The 23,210-nt window shown below is 39.0% G+C and overlaps 3 protein-coding genes, 1 non-coding gene and 1 pseudogene across 6 annotated transcripts; 4 read left to right on the top strand and 1 right to left on the bottom strand.

Moving 5' to 3' along the window:
• Window positions 1–2,413: 2,413 nt before the first annotated feature.
• LOC126794319 (flocculation protein FLO11) lies at window positions 2,414–7,295 on the top strand. 2 transcript variants are annotated; one of them, XM_050521035.1, is made up of 7 exons: window positions 2,414–2,618; window positions 2,723–2,855; window positions 3,042–3,145; window positions 3,488–3,659; window positions 3,765–3,896; window positions 4,039–4,354; window positions 4,462–7,295. In XM_050521035.1, the coding sequence occupies exons 1-7, from the start codon at window positions 2,587–2,589 to the stop codon at window positions 7,170–7,172; spliced, it is 3,600 nt and encodes a 1,199-aa protein (XP_050376992.1). In that variant the 5' UTR covers window positions 2,414–2,586; the 3' UTR covers window positions 7,173–7,295. The 2 variants fall into 2 exon arrangements, with proteins under 2 accessions (XP_050376992.1, XP_050377069.1); XM_050521112.1 differs by lacking the exons at window positions 2,414–2,618; window positions 2,723–2,855; window positions 3,042–3,145 and having other exon boundaries at window positions 3,643–3,659; window positions 4,039–4,107; window positions 4,209–4,354.
• A 609-nt stretch (window positions 7,296–7,904) lies between these two features.
• Window positions 7,905–9,369, top strand: LOC126794459 (probable caffeoyl-CoA O-methyltransferase At4g26220; annotated as a pseudogene).
• Window positions 9,370–9,598: 229 nt separating this feature from the next.
• On the bottom strand, window positions 9,599–9,671 carry TRNAA-UGC (transfer RNA alanine (anticodon UGC)). The gene has a single exon. It is a non-coding gene; the product is annotated as a tRNA-Ala (tRNA).
• A 404-nt stretch (window positions 9,672–10,075) lies between these two features.
• Window positions 10,076–17,521, top strand: LOC126798793 (DNA-directed RNA polymerases IV and V subunit 2-like). Its single transcript, XM_050525855.1, has 8 exons — window positions 10,076–10,158; window positions 11,057–11,555; window positions 11,902–12,114; window positions 12,342–13,225; window positions 14,036–14,327; window positions 14,831–15,781; window positions 15,980–16,251; window positions 16,778–17,521. The coding sequence occupies exons 2-8, from the start codon at window positions 11,073–11,075 to the stop codon at window positions 17,277–17,279; spliced, it is 3,597 nt and encodes a 1,198-aa protein (XP_050381812.1). The 5' UTR covers window positions 10,076–10,158; window positions 11,057–11,072; the 3' UTR covers window positions 17,280–17,521.
• Window positions 17,522–20,942: 3,421 nt separating this feature from the next.
• LOC126798831 (probable caffeoyl-CoA O-methyltransferase At4g26220) lies at window positions 20,943–23,155 on the top strand. Of its 2 annotated transcripts, none has more exons than XM_050525903.1 (6): window positions 20,943–21,076; window positions 21,562–21,650; window positions 21,729–21,808; window positions 22,121–22,265; window positions 22,398–22,532; window positions 22,722–23,155. In XM_050525903.1, the coding sequence occupies exons 2-6, from the start codon at window positions 21,597–21,599 to the stop codon at window positions 23,010–23,012; spliced, it is 705 nt and encodes a 234-aa protein (XP_050381860.1). In that variant the 5' UTR covers window positions 20,943–21,076; window positions 21,562–21,596; the 3' UTR covers window positions 23,013–23,155. The 2 variants fall into 2 exon arrangements, with proteins under 2 accessions (XP_050381860.1, XP_050381854.1); XM_050525897.1 differs by having other exon boundaries at window positions 21,022–21,115.
• The last annotated feature ends 55 nt before the right edge of the window (window positions 23,156–23,210 follow it).

The raw sequence follows: 23,210 nt of genomic DNA, 5'->3' as shown, positions 1-23,210 counted from the left end.
AAATAAGCGAATAGAACAGTAGAATTAATTTGCAATCTGTTCCTTGTGTTGTGATATTAAGTGAATTTGAAGTCTCTTCATTATGTTGTGTCGACGTTATTGAATCTCTCCAAGCTAATGCGCAAAGCAGTAAATTTTTACCTTGGAATGAGATTCGTACATATATTATTATGATCTGATGTTGTGTTTTAGTCTTGATTCAAGGAGATCGAGGAGGTCTAGTTATTCATATGCTTACATATGTTAATATGATCTGATGTTGTGTATTAGTCTTCACTCCAGCAGCAATGCTCGTCCAAATTTTACTGCATTTTCTAGGACCAGAAAGACATAGGTGAAGTTTTTTCTTAAGCACTATTGTATAGAACTGCTATGCAAAGCTGATGTCTATATCTCTCAGCTGAACAAGTAACGAGTAACAAGTAACGACTTTTGAAATTAAATTAGGGCTTCCAGTCACTGGTGTATCTCTGTGCTGCTTATGATGATGACTGATGAGGCAGATGAGCCTTCATGAATTGAACTCTCTCACTACATTAATCATCATATCCATTATCATCAACTGCCACTGGTATTTAGGCTGTTCATCTTTATGGTTGAGGGCATCGTCTTCGCCGAGTCGATATCGCGCTAGTACAAGCATATGCATGCTCGCCAGAATGATCATCCTCAAAATACTTGGTACTCATGGGGAGTCATGGCTACCTGCGCATTCTTTGGTTCCTATTGAAAATCAATAGTTTCTTTCCTAATGACTAACAAACAAGCTAAAAGCTAGGTTGCACGGACACGCCGGACACGGCCCAATACGCCCGTCTGATTTGGACATGGCCCGGACACGCGGACACGCACCAACTCATAATAAAAATGAAAGTGCTTATGGTGAGAATCGAACCTTGGTCATCCAAGGCACTCAACAACTTCTCAACCATTCCAACAAATTTAGTTTTTGTTATATTTATGCACACTTTAATATATATATATATAAATAGAGAAACTCGTGATAAAAATAAGAATACTTGTGGTGGGATTCAAACCTTAGTTATCCAAGGTACTTATCAAGTCCTTAGTCATTCTAACAAGTTATGTTTTCATCATTTGTAATGCACACTTTGACATATATATATACATCTAAAATTCTAAATACTTTCAAATTTATAAAATAATTTTTTAAATAAATAAATATATATATATATATATTAAAAATAATATTTAATTAACGTGTCCACCACGTGTCCGTGTCCAAAAAAATTTCTATATGCCGTGTCTACGTATCAAATCGTGTCAAATACGGACACTTGTGTCCGTGCTACTTAGGCTAAAAGCCTCAATTTCACTGGGTACTAAACTAATAATGACTGATAATGGTAAGTTGGTCAATGGTCACAGTCGACGGCCCATATATCTATCTGAAATTCTTCACTGCAGTAAATAATTCTTCACTTCGTCAGTTAAGAGAAGTAAATATCAAATATTTCTTGTATATTCATGGCGCCAAAAGAATACAAATTTCCAGAAGCTTGACACCTTCCATAAGGTAGGCGCAGCAATATGTTCCGTTTTCTGACCTATGCAAATCCCGACTGACGCGTTGAAACTTGAAAGAGCTACCACAATGCAATTTCAGAGTTAGGTAACTTTTTCATCTCTCTCCTGAGATGTTGGCTCAACTGAAAATTACTTTTATGATGTAACCAGCTCCAGTCATCATTTGATAACATATAATATTGTTGAGAATGGGAACTTTTTCTTATGAAGTGAGGCAGAGTTAGACTCGGAAAGTCGGAATATGTGTCAATATTCATTCAAGAAAATTACCTAATGGTTAGTGACTTGAAATTTCAAAAGTCTAGGCAATAAACATATTATAAAGCAAGTGAAAATTATAGTGAGAATCACAGCTACATTGAGCTATTTATGTGTACGTATTTGACTATGATGGTAGATCATTATTTGTGCCACATTGTCATGATTTTTCCAAATCCAACTCCATCAAATGATCAAAGTTGTATACACGTCTCATCTCCTACTAATCAAACAACCACCTAATCCCAATATTCTTTCCCATTAACAATCAAATAGGGCTATCAAACAACCATAAACTCATCTCCATCCACTTTTTGGCACATGAAATATCACTGAATAATAAATAATAAATCAGAGAAAAATAAAAAAGTGGGACAAAGTAGTAGTGACAAACAATAAGCAGACAAAAATCAAAGCAAGCTTTCAAAAAGGGCAAGTTTGTCAAACCATAATAACCTGTCACTCTGTCAGACCGTTATTTGATTCTGCTCCCCTGCACCTTCCCACACCTGAACCCAACTCCTCAGTTTCCGTGTAATCAACGCGAAAAGTCTTGGTTTCTTCTTCATATTAATTTCCAGGAACTTTCACATGGGAGTTTCTTTCTCTTCATCTTCAAGATTCGCTTCCCTTTTCTACATTCAATCCCCTATTTCATAGTAACCCAATTAAATTTGATAAAAACCCAACTTCATACAATCAAAAACCCACCTTGGATTTTCCAGAAACTTCATAAAGTTTTGATCTTTGGTTCTGAAGAAACCCCAATTTTGATCCACCATGCTTCACAGGAGCTTCAAGCCCGCCAAATGGTAAGTTTTTTTTATTGTTTTTGTGAGTAAAGTTTTGTGCTTTATGTGTGGATTGTGATTTTTTGTTACTGTTGGATTGATGAATTTGTGGGTTTTGGTCGCAGCAAAACGGCGCTGAAGCTTGCCGTTTCGAGAATAAAGCTGTTGAAGAATAAGAAAGATGCCCAGGTGAAGCAGATAAAGAAGGAATTGGCTCAAATGATGGAGAGTGGTCAGTACAGGACTGCTAGGATTCGGGTTTGTCTTTGACCCTTCACCAAGTCAATGCTTGGTGTTTGTTTTTGTCCATTGGTTTTTCGTATCATTAGCGAACATTTGAGCTTGTTTGACTAGCTGTTTGGTTTTTGATCTGTGATAGCAGTTGTTGAAGTTTTCATCTGTTATGATCATATGTTGTGTTGATGAGGTTTACTTGTGTCACAGGTTGAACATGTGGTGAGGGAAGAGAAGTTGAGGGCAGCTTATGAACTTGTTGAAATTTATTGCGAGCTTATTGCAGCACGATTGTCGATGGTTGAGGCGCAGAAGTATGTAATTTCTTGCAAGCTTTGAGTTGTCCTTGCAATTTGTGGTCTTGTGTGTACTCTTAAATCTGAACTGGCGGCATTGTGATGAATAGCTTGATTGGTGTATCAAGATGGGGAACCAATAGAGGCAGATAGAATTGGTCTATTGGGTTTTATTTCTTATTTACTCAAGTGCACTTTAGCATAAAATTCCTTAATACGTGCATAACTTGGTCATAATTGTTACCATTATGATTCCTGTGATTTGGGGATGTTGGAATTTTCAGAGCATATTCTTGTTTCATTCATCTGTTCTAGTTTTAAATGAGCATGAAGCATAAATGTATTTTTTTTTGTTCACAGAAACTGCCCAATTGATCTGAAGGAAGCAGTATCAAGTGTAATGTTTGCATCTCCTAGATGTTCGGATGTACCAGAACTTATGGATATCCGCAAACATTTTACAGCAAAATATGGAAAGGAGTTTGTCTCTGCAGCTGTTGAACTTCGCCCGGATAGTGGTGTAAGCCGCATGGTATGTTTCTACACCTTGTTTAATGTTTTTGGATAATTTTGATATGGACTATGTCAAAAATCAACACATTTGTTTTGCTAATTATTTTTTCTGTTTTCCTGTTAGTTAATAGAAAAATTATCTACGAAATCACCTGATGGCCCTACCAAGATGAAGATTTTGGCTGCAATTGCAGAGGAACATAATGTCAAATGGGATCCCGAGGCATTCGAAGAGAAGCCTCCTGAGGATCTTCTGGTAAGAATGGTCCGGCACGTGCTCATTTATTCATTGCATGATATGCACAGATGGCATAAAACTACAGCTTCATGTTTGATTTATGTAGGCTGCATTTGTTTAGAATGTGCCAGTGATCAAAATGGTTTTTTACTTTGTGCAGAATGGACCAAATACTTTTGGCATGGCCGCTCTGGATTCTGCCCCACCTCCACCTTCTCATGATGTCAGGGTACCTCCTAATTTTCAAATTCCACCTAGTAGCATGGCCAGTAAAGCTCATGTGGAACCTCCCCCTGATTATCAATCCCCTAATGCTCAAGTTCCACGCAGAAAATATGAGTATCATGATGGATCCATGAACTCAAATGAGCAGAATGCAAGATCATCACCCCGCGTGGAGGATTCTGCTTCTACAAATATTTCTGCCAACAAAGCAACCACATCTGCAGAATTTCATCCAGAAACGACATCTTCAGGTACATCAGTCGTCATAAATAGAATGTAGTTATTGAATTCTATTGATTTGTGATTGTATATTTTATATTGTGCTTGTGTTGATACCTATTTGGACATATTCAAACAGGAAACAGAAGTGATAGAATGGAAATGCATGCATTTCCTGGGGATGATAATTCTTCAGGCAGGCAGAACTGGAATATGCAATTCAAGGATGCCGCCTCAGCAGCACAGGCAGCTGCTGAAGCAGCAGAACGAGCAGGCATGGCAGCCAGAGCAGCTGCAGAACTGTCGAGGCAATATTCATCTGAAATGCGCAATAGAAGTAACCAGTCAGCCTATGTGCCAACTAATACAAGTGCCAATAATAATGATCATTTGGTGAATAATCTCCAGACAGCAGATCAATATCCTCAAAAGAAGTCACCTGAACATCAAAGACATGACAGTTTAGATAAGGTGAGCAAGAAGAGAGAATCTGGTTATTCTCAGGATACGCTTGCGAGTGATATGCAAGCAACTGTCGAACCTGACAATATTCCCTACTTTGGAAATTTAAGATCTGAAAAGAAACCTAGCAAGAGTTCCTCCCTATCTGGTTCAAGCATTGGTAGTGGTCATCAGGAAGATGTTTTGAAAGAGGATGATAATTTCAATTATTTTGCAGATCTGGGTACTGGAAAACAATCTATCAGGTCTCCCTCTCCTCCTCATCCAGGGCAATTTACTGAAATTAGTAACACTCATGGTAATTTTTCAAGTGTTTCTGGTGAGGTTCCTTTTGTTAGTGCTGTTAACAGCCATCAAAGCACAATTGGAATGACTTCTGAGGGAAATTCTTCTCTGGTTTTTGATGATTCTGGTTCAGATGATGATAAATATAAGGGACAAGAATCAAGTTTGTTTTTTGCTTCTCCTGCTAGAAACTCCTTTCCTTCAGCTAGTTTAGATCCTTGGAGTTTCGAGCCAAAGACAGATGAAGTACCATTCAAGAGCGTTTCACCATTACGTTCTTCACCAGTGCAGCACTCCGTCCCCATCTTTTCTGAAGGTTTGGCAGGTACTGCAGTCTCTTCAGAACCAAATGACTTTATGCCTGTTGCTTTTGATGCTTCAGATGGCCCAAGTTCAGACAGTGAGGAGGAGCTAGACATGTCTAAGCTTGTCCCGAGCAGAGATTCTAAATTTTCACATGAGAAGACTGTTCAGTCCTTAAATTCAGGGAAGAGCCAGAGTGCTATCCATAGGTCATTAGCATCTTCATCCTATGATGAAATACATCCTGAAAGAAGCCAGAGAATGGAATATAGTGTTTTCTCAGATAAAGGGTTTGATGATAATGAATTTCTTGGTAGTGAACCATCTCCAAGACAGAAAAAATCTGGATTAGATACTAATGCCAAGGAACATTTACCTCAAACATTGAAAGACAGTGAGGAATGTAGTTGTGTAAGTGATACTGACAGTGACTTATTGGCCTTTGGGGTCTTGAAAGGTGGCCTCAGGAACAAGGGTTTTAGGCATCCACCATATAATCGGATTTTATCAGGCAATGCTTTTTCGGGAAAACAAGATACTCGAGATACTCCACGGGTCAGGGCTTCGGTTGTTGCTAATATGTCTGGTGAAGAGCCACATAGCCGGAAAGGGAGCACTAAGCTAGATAAAGAAAAAAGCACGAAAACCCCCATCACATATGTTGCTCCTGATGATGATTCTTCAGAGGATGAACTCTCACATGAAACTCTAAGTAGTAGTCGCCAAGACCTGTACAATCAGAAGTTGGTCTCTCCAGTAGTACTTGATGATTCTTCAGAGGATGAACTCTCACATGTAACTCTTGGCAGTAATGGCCAAGACCTGTACCATCAGAAATCAGTCTCCCAAGAAAAGACAAGCTCAAGTTCTGCATTTTTCTTAAATTCAGATGATAGTGAGGCTGAGGAAGATATTCCTAGAAAAGTTTCCACCACCAACGCTCGTCCAAGTTCAAAACTTTCTAGAAGGACACAGTCCTCTTCTTCAAGTTCTGTTAGAAGTTCTAGCTCAAGGACAACAGTTGTACCTGATGCATCAAGGACTAAAGATTACGGAAAATCTTCTTCTAGAAGTTCTAATGCCACTGAAACTGTACAGGAGCCCTCAGGAAGTCAGGAATGGCTGAGACCTATAGAACAACCAACTTCATATTCAATTCCAGAATCCAAGAAGACTGGGTCACCAGTCTATCAGAATTCCTCCTCAAGAAGTTATAGTGCCACCGAAACTCCTAGTGCCTCATCTCAGTTCAGGAGCTCAGAACGTTTGGCAAGTCAGGAGTGGCGCAGACCAGTAGAACAAGCAGCTCCTAAGCCGAAAGTGGAATCTAAGAGGTCCTCACGTGTAGAGACTTCAAAGTCGTTTGCAAGGGAGGAATCATCCAATACGCCTCCAGTAGATGTGAGATCAGAGAGAATTGAAACTACTGAATCTTCAAGGCCCCCAGGATCAAAGTCGTTTGGAAGAGAACAATCATCTAATTCTCTTAAGATAAAAAGATCAGAAAGCAGCGAAAGTTCCAAGTCCTCGGGTTTCAAGTCATTTGCTAGAGACCAAGCATCCAATCTGCCTGCAAAGGTGGTAAAACCAGAGAGAACTGAACCTTCAAAGTTCTCTCCTCCAAAGTCATTCACAAGGGAGCAAACTTCTAACCCTGCTCCAAAGATTGTAAGATCAGAAAGCTCTGAAACTTCAAAGTCCTCCTCTTCAGTGGGAAAGGCTTCTCATGTCCACCCGAAGCTTCCCGACTCTGATGACTTGTTTGCCAAGTTTGCAGCCCTCAAGCAGAATCGTCAATAAACCAATTTATTTGCACATACCAATATAGGATTCTTTGTATGTGAGTATTAGATTCTTTCATCTACTTGAATTTTTGTCCAATGTCAAGTACATCGATTGAAACATGTCGCATTGTCACTGTGAGTCCCGCTTTTTTACAAAATATGATTGTTACATAGTTCTGTAGTAAAGGTTTTCTATCTTTTACCCCGAGTTTATTTTTACTGTAACAATAATTATATTGTTCTGGATTTTATACATCAAATTGGGGGTTATATTTTGGGGTTCGATAAGTATGGTGCAGCCACAGCAGGAACAGAGTTTTGACCTTGATTTTGTTAATGCTGACAAGAACAACAACTGACCTAACTGATTAAGGTTGGTGGAGGGGCGGTTGCTTTGTGTGAAAAACAATGTTCTCGAGGGTTGAGGCCAAAAGGGAATGGAGGCTATGTGCAATTGAGTTCAACAAATCCGTTTCTACTTACCCTCGTCTTGAAATATCAACGTGATGGGATGACAAATTCTTCGCGCATTTGCTAAGAATGAGAAACACTTATCTGTACATATATCAGTTCTATCTTAAATAGCATGCATTTTTTCTTGGCTAAATTCACATATATAATGTATACAGATTTAACTGAATGATCTTAGATCTTGCATCCCAAGTACTAAAGTAATTCCTTCTTTAATTCTGGTGTAGGGTTTGATTTAATACTTTCTTTGGGTTGCATGCAAGATTCATTATTCTACTTCAAGCATTGGTGATCTGATGAACTGGTCATGTTGCTAGGTTGGGTTTGTGAATCTGTGCACTATAGATAAAAAGCTCAACCACTTTACCTAGCTAACCAAGTAATATAGTAATAAAAAAACGATAAAATGAAAAGCTTGTGACCCAAACAATAGGAAATTTAAAACAGTGAAGCTGCAAGTTTGCACTTCTTATATTCACAGGTATATAATTAAGATCACATCCTGGTTGCATTTCTCCGTCCCATTAGACTTTACGTTTTCTCTGTTTCTTGGTGAGTGGTTAAATTTTTAAGCTTGCTTCTGAGTTCTAATGTACAATCTTTTTCTTTTTTTTTCAATTTCTTTTTTACGTATTTATGTCATTATTCAGAATTTATTGTGCACTGAAATGCAATGGAAAACACCAGAAAGCAAGTGAGTACTCAGAATCCGACCTTGTTGCAGAGCGAGGAGTTACATGAGGTAAATTCAGATATGATCTGCCAGCTTGGATGTCAATTACTTTAAATGTGCTTAATAAATTGAACTTAACGTGATGTGACATAGTATATACTGAAGACTGGTGTCTACCCAAGAGAACCGAATCCTCTTAAGGAACTGAGGATTGCTACTGCAAATCACCCTATGTAAGTATTAACATCTTTTTTGACTGCTTTACCAGATGGTGCACTGAAAATTTGATTATGCTGTTATTTATGCAGGGCTTTCATGGGAACTGCACCTGAAGCAGGCCAGTTAATGGCTATGCTTTTGAAACTTGTGAATCCCAAAAATGCAATTGAAATTGGAGTTTTTTACTGGATACTCTCTTCTCCTCACGGCTCTAACGATTCCTGATGATGGCAAAGTTGTACTAATTTCCTTACATGTTACGTTGCCATACTATCAATCTGGTTGTGGAACAATATTACAGCTGATATATAACTTCTAGTGATGCACTAATGCAGATTACAGCCATAGACATAAACCAAAAGGCATATGAAATAGGCTTGCCAATCATAAAAAAAGCCGGCGTGGAGCACAAAATCGACTTCATTGAGTCCCCAGCTCTGCCTATTCTTGACAAACTCTTGGAAAATGTAAAGGACACAAGACATTGAATTCATTTTGTTCTTATCAAAGTTCAAGTGCTTGAAATTGGTTCTTCTGCTTCGTGTTATGTTTGCAGCCGGAGAAGGAAGGGAGTTTCGACTTTGCTTTTGTTGATGCGGACAAGAACAACTACTGGAACTACCACAAGAGGCTAATGAGGCTGGTTAAGATTGGTGGAATGATTATCTATGATAACACACTCTGGGGAGGGACAGTTGCTTTGCCTGAAGAAGATGTTCCAGAGTCCAAAAGGGAATGGAGGCAATGTGCAATTGAGTTTAACAAATTGGTTTCTTCTGACCCTCGTATCGAAATGTCCCAAGTTCCATTGGGTGATGGGATCACAATTTGCAGGCGCATTAGCTAATTTCTTATGTGAAATAATATTATAAGTGAATAAGCATTGATCTCTTTGTTCTTGTGAAGGTCTCTATAACTAGTTGAGCAATTGCATGCTCACATCTAAGAGTATCTATGGTCTATATCTGGTGATACTTGCTACTCAATGTTGATAAGGAGATGGATATATTCAAGTGAGTGAAATTGGTTTTTCATAATAGTCAACTGATTTCACAGCAAGTAATGGTAAAAAAATACAATGGAGATGCAGGGGATCGAACCCTGTACCTCCCGCATGCAAAGCGGGCGCTCTACCATTTGAGCTACATCCCCACTTGTGAATTGAATTGTCACTACAAATTAAAAATAACTAATATCAATCAGTTAATTCAAAACATCTTTGATCTTGAAAAGGCTGTGCTCTTTCCATAAGGTTTCTAGGGGGTGGTAACCATAATACATCAAACTTGTGGGGTTTGAATTTAATTAGGGATCAAAATTGAAGGACTCTCTATATTCTAAAATGATAAGAACAACCATTTTCATTTATTTCCACTTCACTTATAAGTTATATCTCCATTGTCTCCTCTCAAAAGTCAGTATTAATATTTAAAAAAAAAACAAAAAAAATTGAGAGTGGAAATAACATCACCATTGATGATGCCCAACTGTATCGGCTTTTAGTGCATAGAGTTCACAGGACTTTCACAAATTTGGCTCCAATAGAGTGAGCGTCTACACTCATTTCCTCTGCAAATTGAGAGCCGCTGAGACTTAAAGCCGGAGACTTTCACCTGCATTGTTCGTATAAACCCTAAAGGTAACACCTTTCATCTCAAAACTCAACCTTTTTCACGATCAGGGGTTTAGGGGTTCTACCCAGACTCTCTGGTCAAGCTCATTCTATAGCTCCGTTGCATGTGTACGTGTATGTATGTTGTTTCTCTCTTTGTGTTTATATGAGAGTTTTAGCCTAGTTGTTTGATGATCAAAATTGGATATTTCTGGGGTTTAAAGGTTCAATTTTTTTGGGTGGGTTTTGTTTCTGAAGAGTTTTCTGTACTTGGATGGGGTTTATGTTACTGAGTTGGCTCTCAGATAGGTCCTTTTTGAAGCGTTATACAGAAAGATAGGATTTTACCTCTTTTATTCTGTTTTTTCATGTATTTTTGTGTGTATTATTTCCTTGTTTTCCTTTTTTCTTTATTTAACTTCATGTATTTGTGTTAAACTGAGAGTAGAGTTGTTTGTAGATAGAAACTGGAAATTGCTGTTTGAAAGTTTGGTTAAAAAAATTGATGGAGGGGTTTCATGGTCTGAAGAGGGTTGTTAGCTTGGATGAGATTTTTTCTCACTGGTTTGACCCTGGAATAGGGGATTGTTGAGGTGTATTTATAGAAGTGGAATTATGATATGAGCTGGTGATTCTTGGAATAAAGAAAACATGTGCAGAACTGGAATGTATTACTCAACTTTTTGTATCTAATATGTATACTATAAGCTTCTTAGGCTTCAGTTTAGGCGGTATAGTGTAGTCTGGAAGAGAATCTTCTTTATGTGTTGGTTGTTTTCTATACATCTGCATTGAACAGTGTGTTGCTTTGTTAGGGGCAACTGGAAAATTACTGTTTTCTTTTCCATTTGTATCTCTGCAATCGATTAGTGTGTTTCGTTGGTAAACTGATACTATTTGCTTTGTTAATCTTCTTGTGATGTAGACTGATATTGAATCCAATGGGAGTGTCATCGGATGCCAAGGGAGATATAGGTATGAGTAGCAAGGGTAACGGCTTTTCCAATGGAGATATTGATGATATGGATTTTGATGATGATGATGACTTCGAGGATTCAACTAGCATACATGATTTGGGAGAAGTGTTTCTCAAGCATTTCTGTAAGGAGGCATCAGTGTCATTCTTCAAGGAGTATGGCCTTCTCAGTCATCAAATAAACTCATACAATGACTTTGTTGAGAATGGCATACAAAGGGTCTTTGATTCTTTCGGTGAGATTGTAGTTGAGCCCGGGTATGACCCATCTAAGAAGGGGGATGCTGACTGGCGGTTTGCATCTGTCAAGTTTGGAAAAGTTACCCTAAATAAGCCATGTTTTTGGGGAGGTTCGGATAATGACAAGGAGTATAACATGTTACCTAGGCATGCTAGGCTTCAGAACATGACATACTCAGCCAGGATGTCTGTCAATATCACTGTCCAGGTAAATAAGTTTAACTAGTTTCATTAAATGCATGATGAAATCTTACTTGATCTTATCACATTAGGTGATTTCTGCATCTTTTCTTGTGCTACAGATGGTCTAGTTATCTACCAGGGTACTTGGTAAACTTGATGCATTTGGCACAATGTTATTTTACATGTATTTAGAACAGCACAGAAAAAAGTTATAGGCCGCTATGTCCTAGTTTGATTTATGATATGCTTGTGTGTGCAAATACACAGAAAGAATTGTGATGGTATGTCATTTTCCAGTAATAATCTGCAAAAAAAAAAAAAAGGTTATATTGTAGAACCTCATAAATGTATATTAATATCTGATCTACCAGGTATATACTCAAAATCTTGCAAAAAGTGACAAGTTTAAAACTGGAACGGAGCAACATCTGGACAAGCATACTGTGAGTATTGACAGCAGGGACGTCATAATTGGTAGGGTTCCTGTAATGGTGAGGTCTAACTTGTGTTGGATGAATGGAGTCAAAAAAGGCGACTGTGAGTTTGACCAGGGAGGCTACTTTATCATCAAGGGTGCAGAAAAGGTGAGCTCTGATGTACTTTGATCTCTTTCCTGTGTATAACGTCTATTTCATTTAGGAAAAAAATTGTTTCTTTTCCTTGAAAATCTAGTTGTACAATGTGAATTTCATTCTTTTCTAGTGTTTCACTTGTTCCTGGTTATCAGATGTGTTTAAATTGTTCTGAACTCCAAGTTTAAAAAAATCATTTTATGCATGATTCGGTGACATTTATGGAATGTGTATTGCAGACCTTTATTGCTCAAGAACAAAGCTGTTTGAAGAGATTTCTGATTTCAAATAATCAGGGTCTCACAGTAGCATATAGGTCAGAGGTCAAGCGGCATAGGCTGATAATTAGATTAGCTGGGATTTCAAAACTGGAAAATGTTGAAGGAGTGGAGAAAGTCCTGTCAGTATACTTTTTGTCAACAGAAATCCCTGTTTGGATTTGGTTTTTTGCCCTTGGGGTCGGTTCAGACAAAGAAGTTATTGATCTAATTGATTATGGCATAGAAGATGCAAGCCTTTTGAACATATTGTTTGCCTCAATTCGTGATGCTGACGAGCGAAAAGATGACTTTCGTAGGGGAAAGAGTGCTCTGAGATATGTTGAAGAAGCAATAAAGAATACGACATTTCCTCCTGGGGAAAGCATTGAAGACTGCATTAGCATGTACCTATTTCCTAATCTGAGAGGACTGAAGCAGAAGGCTCGCTTTCTAGGGTATATGGTGAAGTGTCTTTTACAAACCTCCATTGGCAGAAGGAAATGCGACAATAGGGATGACTTTAGAAACAAGAGGTTGGAATTAGCAGGTGAGCTTCTAGAACGAGAGCTGAAGGCACATATTTCACATGCACGGAGGCGCATGGCAAAGGCTCTGCAGAGAGACCTATGTGGTGATCGTGTTGTCAAACCAGTGGAACACTATCTAGATGCTTCTATAGTTACCAATGGTGTTTCCAGGGCATTCTCTACTGGAGCATGGTGTCATCCTTTCAAGAGGATGGAGAGGATATCAGGTGTGGTCGCAAATATTGGGCGAGCAAATCCACTGCAGACAATGATTGATATGAGGAAGACACGTCAGCAAGTTCAATACACTGGCAAGGCTGGAGATGCCAGATATCCGTAAGTACCTTTTTAACTTAGTTCAACTATTGTCTCATCCTTTTCTTCCAACAGCTTTATCCTGGTGAATGGAGAAAATATGAAATGATTCGATAGATCATATCTGCTGGTGCTCAACTCTGGATATTCATGTTTTTTGGCCGCGTGGTCTTCCTTGTACCATTCCTTTATGGAATTGAGTTAATTACCTTTGGATAATAAAGTCACACTTCTACAATCTCTGATTATTACTTCAGCTTTCATAGTTTCTAAATGGGAGAAAAAAGATAAGCTAGTAGAGCCCTGGACCTATTAAGTTTCTTATCTTGGTAATAAATGACTTGTTATATAACATTAAAATGGTTTAGTTGGAACAATGTTTTCTCCTTTAATCTGTTGTCATTTTGTTAATGAAACACTTGCTCTAGTTACTGTAAATTGGCACCAAATCTTCTACTGTAATCTTGCCATCCTGTTATTGAAGTGCTCTAAGAATAAATGTGAAAGTGATTGCTATATATAATAGGGGATGTAGTCAGCTAGCAAAGGGTTACATCTTTTACTTTCTTTTTAGATGTTTGTCTGGGCTTGGAAATGAAATTGATTCTAGTTTCATCGGTTTATTGAGCTGCCATTTCTATACTGTTATCGAAAAAGTATTTCATTGTTTTAGTTGTGTCTAAGAATCTAAATATAAACCAAACCACCTAATATGCCTGCATATTATAGTCTTGGGTGTTTAATATTTAGTGCTTCAGTTGTATGTAAGTATTTTCCTTTTTAGAAAATCTGTACATTGCAATTGTAGTTAATAGAAGCTTGTCATTGCAGGCATCCGTCTCACTGGGGTAAGGTTTGCTTTCTCTCAACCCCAGATGGTGAGAACTGTGGACTTGTAAAAAATATGGCTACCACTGCACTTGTAAGTATAAATATATTGGAGCCCATATTGCCTAAATTGTTCAAATGTGGCATGGAGGAATTGGTAGATGATACCTCTACTTCATTGGATGGGAAGCATAAAATTTTTCTGAATGGTGACTGGGTTGGAGTTTGTGTAGATTCCCTTGGTTTTGTAACGAGACTAAGGAGGTTACGACGCAGTAAAAAGTTGCCATATCAGGTTTTTCTCTTGTTCAGATTTTACATTGTTGTGGTTTTGGTATGATTGCCATGACTTGATTGTGCTACCGTTTAATTGGATAGTAAATGTATAAAAAAAAGTACTGAGGATTTTTCTGGCTTAGGGACATAGCTATAGGAGCATACTTTTTCCTCTTTCATGAAAGCTTTTCTCTTTTCTCTTCTCCTAAAAGCATTTTTCTTTCTCTACATTCAAGAGTCTGTACATCAAAAGATATGATTTAATTCTCATAAACTGATAATGTGTTTGTAAGCACTAGGAGTAGTCTCTTCCTACCTTTAGAAAACCCCTATCTTTTGACTTGGGCTAATGTGATTTCATGTATCTTGCCTTTTGTGTAGTTATCTTTCTTTTTAAGTTTCACAGTTTTAATTCACCTGCTATTTGAACGATGATTTTTGTGACCAAGCTAGTTGCATGTTAATGATGTAGCATGTCTCAGTCTTCTATATATATGAAGCATTGTAATACCATTGTTTTAGGTGGAAATTAAAAGAGATGATCCTCAAGGAGAGGTGCGCATATTTTCTGATTCTGGAAGGATTCTACGTCCGCTCTTGGTTGTTCAGAGTCTTAAAAAGATTAAAGCAGAAAAAGGAGAAAAGCATACCTTCCAGGATTTTTTGGACAAGGGAATAATTGAGTTCATTGGTCCAGAAGAAGAAGAGGACTGCCGGACAGCATGGGCCATTAAATATCTATTCATGGAACAGCAGGGAAACTCGGTTGTCAAGTACACACACTGTGAGCTGGACATGTCCTTTTTGTTAGGTCTGAGCTGCGGTATAATTCCCTTTGCAAATCATGATCATGCAAGGAGGGTGTTGTACCAGTCGCAGAAGCACTCTCAGCAGGCTATTGGTTTTTCAACTACAAATCCTAACCTCAGAGTGGATACTTTGTCACACAACTTGCACTACCCCCAGAGGCCGCTTTTTCGTACAATGATATCTGATTGCCTTGGAAAATCAGGATATCCAGTGGGACATAACGGTATTATGCCAAAGCCCGAGTACTTCAATGGCCAGAATGCAATTGTTGCAGTCAATGTGCACCTTGGATATAATCAAGAAGATTCAATAGTAATGAACCGGGCATCACTGGACCGTGGTATGTTTCGAACTGAGCATATAAGGAGTTACAAGGCTGAAGTTGAAAACAAGCTCTCATCGGAAAAAAGGCGAAAACCAGATGAGTGTGTAAACTTTGGCAAAATCCAGAGTAAGTTTGGACGTGTTGACAATCTTGATGACGACGGGTTCCCCTGTGTGGGTGCAAGTCTGCAGAATGGGGATATTATTATTGGTAGGTGCAGTGAATCTGGTACTGATCATAGCATCAAATTGAAGCATACTGAAAGGGGAATGGTGCAGAAGGTTGTTCTTTCCTCCAATGATGATGGCAAGAACTTTGCTGTTGTATCGTTAAGACAGGTATGTCTGCGTAACTATGTGCATGAACATATGTGCAGATGCGTGCACGAACATTTGTGCGGATCCGTGCACATCTGCTGGCCTGCAGAAAATCAAATGTCAAATAATATGTTTTAAGGCATGCTATTGCTTTCCCCATTAAGAACTAATGTCATTAACTGCTAACGTTTTCTTAATTTTTTTTCTTTTTTGTTTTAGGTACGTTCTCCTTCTCTTGGAGACAAGTTCTCTAGCATGCATGGGCAAAAGGGTGTCCTGGGTTTTTTGGAGTCTCAGGAGAACTTCCCTTTCACAATACAAGGGATTGTTCCGGATATTGTAATTAATCCACATGCATTTCCTTCAAGACAAACCCCCGGTCAACTCCTAGAGGCTGCTTTAGGGAAGGGAATTGCCTGTGGTGGTTCAAAGAGATATGCCACCCCTTTTTCCACTCTCTCTGTTGATGACATCACAGACCAGCTTCATAGGTAAACTATGTCATTCTATTTAATATGAATTGTATGCTACCTCAAATTTATCCATGTTTGACTTTACTATAGGGGTCTGAATACTCTGAACCGCACCTGACACTGGTTATAATTCAGACTATTCATGGGCCTTTTATCCCTAGATTGCAGAAAGTTGAGAAAATTACTTGGGTTTGAGGGTAGTTAACTGGAGCTCTAGATTATATGCAGCGATAAGACACTTGTTAGATCTATAGGCAACGTTGCTTAGCCTACATGTTTGCTATGTCTAAGCCGTTTTTTTTTTTTGAATAATTTGCTATTTATAAAACTAGCAAAAGGAATCTTGAAATTTCTGTGTGAAGCCTTGCAGGATGTAGTGTCATTTGATAGTATGTTACTTTGTACCATAGTTTTGGTTCACTTTCGGTTATCCATTCCTTTTAAAATGGAATTTACATGGCTACCAACTATATTGTTCTCATGTGAAAAAAAAATTTAATCATTGAACAGCTCCTTTAAATGTAATATTTGCTACTTTTGACAGAGCTGGATTTCAAAGATGGGGAAATGAGAGAGTATACAATGGCAGAACTGGTGAAATGGTTCGCCAACTGATCTTTATGGGCCCAACATTCTATCAACGGCTGATTCACATGTCTGAAGATAAAGTGAAGTTTAGGAACACAGGGCCAGTTCATCCTTTAACTCGGCAGCCTGTGGCAGACAGGAAGAGATTTGGTGGGATCAAGTTTGGTGAGATGGAGCGTGACTGCCTTATAGCCCATGGAGCATCAGCAAACTTGCATGAACGTCTCTTTACTCTCAGTGACTCCTCGCAGATGAATGTTTGCCAGAAATGCCAGAATGCAGCTAACGTGATTGAGCGGAAAGTGACTGGTGGCCGCAAAATCAGGGGTCCCTATTGCCGGGTCTGCGACTCTGCTGATGACATTGTGAGGGTCAATGTGCCTTACGGGGCCAAGCTATTGGGCCAGGAGCTGTTCAGCATGGGCATAAGTCTGAAGTTTGAAACCAGGCTCTGTTGAGTACTGAGCATCAGAATACTTTTGGGTAAATATATAACTCCAGTACATATATCTATGACTTTCATTTACTTCCCAGTAGGTCTCGAGCTATTTAGTCCTTGGTTAGGAACTAATCTCTTTTGACTCAGGGTTGTAATATCTATCTAGTCTCGGTCACTGAAATTCTAAGGTCCTTCTACTCGGGACTCTTTCGATATTGTTGAGTATTGGGAGGGCACTAGCAACTGGTGATCTAAAGTTGATTGTCACATAACAGGTCTCTCAACTTTTTCGACTTATATTCTGTCAATGGCAAGGAGCAAAGACTCCCTATGGCTTCGAATCCAATTTGACATTGACAATGGGTAGCTTTACTAAGTTAGAGCTTCTCCATTCACTGCTGTATCAAAACCTTACACTCAGTGTTGATGTTGGTATTGAGGTGGTTTCGCCAATCAAGGCCAAAACACTGATCTGACATACAAACCCCATTCCACTGTAACAATTTATCATTCATTAGCTTAAACAGAGATATAATAAGCTCACAATACAATGAAGAGATTGCATATTAAATCATACAATGTAGCACTGTTTCACTCATATTACTGTTATTTGAAAGACTTGAATAACAAGTAATGCATATAACTGTTCTAACAATAGCTCTGGTAATAACTAGTCAATGATGTCACTGAGTGGATTCATCTTCCTTAGGTCTTGCATGTTGTTCTTGATCGATGAGTGAAGGTTGTGGGCTCTCCAAATAGATACCAACAGTACCAAAGTGATCATCTTTGCCAGTGGTACCAATTGAGAGATCCCAAAATGTTTCATCATTAAAGTTGTACATAACTAATAATTTCTTATCGAACACCATCAGATCATGAGATTCTGTCCAGAACCCTGAATGTCGTATTGGACATATGGTTTGGCGACATGTAATTTAGTCCAAGACTCGCGCACTCCATATTCTTTCATGACCCAAACCTCATTATAGGGGGGGGCTCTGAAGGAGCTGAATCTAGTGTAAAACATAGACAATTTCTGAACGCCCCCAGTCCAAGCCAACTAGTAGCAGTAGGGGCATTGGGTGGTAATGCAATTTCTCTAACCTCCCCCTCTGCTAGAACAAAAGAGATAATCACCAACGATTTATTTCTACGCTTCCTCACTAACCAATGAACAGCCCCATTCACCAGGAACCCTTCATCACCTAAACCCATTGAGTAGAGCTCGTAACGAAACAAGCGGTACGTCGAGTTTTAGCCACTCTCTTCTCCCATCTTCACTTGAATAGATACCAATAAGAGAGGTACAAACATACATATATACATTGAGTCAGGAATCAAAATCTAAATTTGTAATAACCCGATTTCTCGGATTTAATTTGTATGAATTCTTAGAATTGAATAAACTTGGAAAATTTAATGAATCGCATTATTCGCTTCACGACGATGTCAAATCGAAAACGGATTCGTCTTCGGAAATCTAAATTGGAAAAACGTTACGTTTCCGCGACACGGGAGTCGACTTTTACTCCGTCACTCGTTTCTGAAAACTTCATTCACAAAAGTTGTAGAGCTCTTCGATACGATTTCGTGGACACATCACACGTTCTAATCGGACGTCGTATGTGAAAGTTATTAGCGACGAAAGTTAATTTCCGATTTTGAAAAAAAATATAAAAGGAATTTTTAGGAAATTAGGGTTTCCTAAAGCAGAAACCCCTCCCCCTCTCTCTCTCTCCTTCCCCAGCAGCCCTCCCCCCTCTCTCTTCCCGACCCTCTCTCTCTCAAAATTGCCTCCGGCGAGCTCACAACCCAAGCCTCTGTGGCTCTCACCGCCGGTCCCTGAGGCTATGCACGATCTCCAGCAGCCACCCTCGAACGCATCACGCCGCCGCTCACCGCAACGAAGCTCGATCGACGACTGGAAGCTTCTGCGTTTCGTCGTCGTTCAAGCTCCGTCTCCGGTGACGCAAGCACTCGGCGATAGTCCCTCTCCACCGCCCCTCACCCCCGGTGCCTTCTGCAATTGATTTGGGACTCGAATCAAGCCGCATCACATCCTCCCCGAAAATCGACCCCGTTGGCATCTGAACTCCTCCAGCAACTTCCCGGCGGTCCTAGGTCCAATCTAGGTATGGAAACGCATTAATTCGACTGTTGTACATGTTGTGTATGGATTTTGGGTTGATTTGAGGAGTTTCGGATGAGGAGGGGAGGTACGTATCACTGCTTTAGGCGGCGCGTGAGGGAGAGTGAGATGGGCTAGAAACGGCCTTAGGCCGTGGAAAGGTGGAGGGGAAGAAAAGGAAGGGTTTTGGGCGGCGGTGGGGGAGCTACGCACTGGTTTTAGAAGTGGCGCGTGGGCCCCACGCACTACCACTGTGGGCGGCACGTGAGCGCCACGCGTGGTTGCCGGAGGTGGCGCGTGAACAGTAAATTCCAAACATTAATTTTTTGTAAAAAGTGATTTATGTAGGTAAATGTAAAAAGTAATTTACGTACAATAATTGTAAAAGTAATTTACGTACAGTAATTGTAAAAGTAATTCACGTACAGTAATTATAAAAGTAATTTTATGAAAGGTAAATCAATGATTAATATTTACTGGAACAGTATTTACGATGGAATAGTACATTGGTGTAAAGAAATACGTAAACAGTATGTACATGTACAGTAATACGTGAATAGTATTTACGTGAACAATAATTACGTATAACCGTAAATTGCTGAACAATAAAACAATAGTACTGAGTCGGCATTTGATGTTTTACGTAACGTTTCTAACCACTTTTTATCCAATCTAGGTGATCGACAAAACAAGTAAAGGATTTGCTTTCGGTATTGTGGAAATTACGCTCACGAAAATAAGGTGAGTAAATCTCACTATGACAAGTTTATCCTTGGCGGTGATTCATTTTTTACGCTTTGTTTAAAAGACCGAACTATGGTATATGGTATAGTGGGTTATTATGTGTATAAATAGTAAATACGATACATATATATGAGTTGTTATACTATATATTGTCATATTCATATTTCCAAATGAGTTTATTTATAGCACCAATATTTATATTTGAGCATGAATCGCTTGTCTTTTTGTACAATAACATGTGAGGAATTTATTGTACGTGGTTTTAACATGAGTTATGTTAAAACGTTCTTTTGTCTTCGGACGTGTTGGCATGTCAGAATCTAGCCTTGGCCGGGCGACAGTTACGATTCGTTAGAACTCTAGTTTGTCTGCCGGTGTACTGCATGAGGGGTAACATATGAGTTACCTGCTTATGAGTACCCATTTTTTTGGATATTGGGTGACAGATGGGTTGCCCAATGTCTGACGGCGTACTTCATGAGGGATAACAGATGGGTACCTGGGTCTCATGATTACCCGTATTATAAATATATTTGGGTAAACATATGGGTTGCCCGATTTCTCATGAGCACTTATATTTTCAGATATTATTGGACAACCATATGGGCCGTCCTGTGACTCATGAGTACATTTATAATTAAATGTTTTCAGTATTTCTCTCTTGTATTACTATCCGTGTTATAATGTTGTTTTACTCATACGAGTTGAAAATTGAAACTTTTTTTCCCTCTTTTTCCTTAGTAAAAAGTAAAAACACGGTGCGTGAATTTGGGGGCTAGCGAGAAACCAAACGACACCGTTGCTGTTAGTGACTAAAGTCGGCAATGGAAGGTTCTTGGTCCACAGTAGTTGGAGACTTGGATATATCGTGTTCAAAGGAGCTCTTCTTCTTTGTCTGAATTAGACTCGCCAGTTGATTACCTCCATCTGCTTCGTTTCCGGCACTCTCTTACTTTACCCAAGCATCAAACTCGCGATCGGTAATGTTAAATTATACATATTGATAATTTATGAACATCCAAACTGCTGTTATACTCTTCTATTGTTTGATGATCAGAGATGATCGAGTCCAGAGTGTCATTAATTATATCAAGATGCTTGCTTTCACATTGATGAAATTACCTCGTTTAATTTTCTCTGTTCATGCAAATATACCATGCTTTTGAAACACAAAATCCTAATCGTACTGTTCACCCTTCAAGATCTCCATCAAGTGCTATGATGGTAGTTTGCTTATAAACCCTTTGACATAATTGTGTTGTGGTATGTTCTTAATATCGATACTTTTCTGATATTGAATATGACATGCACTTATGTCTGACTTTCTGTAGAATTGATTTATGTCTGATTCAGTGATTCATCAGGTTTCTTGTTCATAACCGGGTATAAACAATTGGTCGGTTCTTATGAATTGCAGGAAATGCAGACTATAAAGAACTCTATCTGAAGAATTTTGAAGAAATGGAATCCATTAAGACCACAAGGGGTGTTTTGCGGAGTGATGAATTATATCATGTATGTCCAGCTCATTTACTTCTATGTTTCTCATTCTTTGGTTAAATTTACAAACGTTGGTCTTTGACAGTGTGGCAGTATATATTGGAGACTAGTGTGTATCCCCGTGAACCTGCGCCTCTCAAGGAGCTAAGGGATGCCACGGTCGGCCACCCTCGGTGATCTATCATTTTTAGCTTAGTGCATTTTAATTTGAGTGAATCGATCACACTGTAATGCTGTATAGGTCCCTGACTATGTGTCAATATATAAGCTTATACTTGATGACAAAAGACTTCACTTCAATCACTTAGCTCATACCGTTTTAAGTATGATTGTCTAAATACCCTGACTAAGTTTCGATAAGCTTATTCTTGACGACAAAAGCCTTCACTTCAATCACTTGGTACATACCTTTTTAAGTATGAACAATCTGAAGCAATACCTTGAAAAGTTGTATCGGAGAGGATTACTGGCTTGTTATTTTTCAGGGCTAGTTGGGGTACTGCACCAGATGGGGCACAGTTACTAGCCATGCTGTTGAAGCTCATAGATGCAAAGAGGACAATTGAAATTGGAGTTTTCACGGGATATTCTCTACTCCTCACTGCACTTACGATTCCTGAGGATGGCAAGGTCAGTTTATAATTTTCAATCTGCTTCATTGTCATGCAACTGATGCAAGTGTAAAAGGGACCATGGCAAAAGCTAGTCATTTGTGACATTACATGGAACCGACACTATTTATGGTTATTCACCTTCTTGTAGATTATAGCCATAGATATAAATCATGAGACATGTCATCAGATAGGCTTGCCTATCATAAAGAAAGCTGGCGTTGAGCACAAAATTGACTTCATTGAATCCGAGGCTGTACCAGTTCTTGATAAGCTATTGGAACATGTAAGTAGCAAAGTAGTGTTGTGATTTCAAACCTTGGTTCTTGATAACAGAGTGGTTCACTCCTGAACTTTGTTAAACATGTTTTATCTATCTTTTTTCATTCTGCATTCTCCACCATATCATCTCAAGTTTAATATAGCTCACAACACCTTGTTTGCTTTCTCATGGGTGAACTGGTGATCATTGCAGCCTGAAAATGAAGGCAGTTTCGACTTTTCCTATGTGGATGCCGACAAGGAAAACTACTGGAGTTACCACGAGAGACTACTGAAACTGGTGAAGGTGGGTGGCTTAGTTGTCTATGACAACACCCTCTGCGGAGGATCAGTCGCATTGCCTGATGAGTCAACTCCAGAGCTGAGGAAAAAACGCAGACAGCTAGCCATTGAGCATAACAAGTCACTTGCAGCCGATCCTCGTATCCAAATCTCTCATGCTTCTGTTGGTGATGGGATGATGATTTGTCGCCGGATCATATAACTTTGCCTTCACCGTTGAAATCTTATACATATGTAGCTTGCTCTCTGCATAAACAACACTTTGGCTTGGTCAATGAAACTGTAACCTTTCTAATATTCAAGAAGTTGTAATGAACAACTCCTTTTGATTTATACACTTGACAAATAATGCAATCAATGGTGTGCGTTATGGAGTATATATGATCATAATATGACCATA

Source organism: Argentina anserina, chromosome 1 (assembly GCF_933775445.1).
Source record: "Argentina anserina chromosome 1, drPotAnse1.1, whole genome shotgun sequence".
Taxonomy (NCBI): Eukaryota; Viridiplantae; Streptophyta; class Magnoliopsida; order Rosales; family Rosaceae; genus Argentina; species Argentina anserina.
Note: the sequence above shows the minus strand (reverse complement) of the source record. Positions and strands in the feature narration are given on the sequence as shown.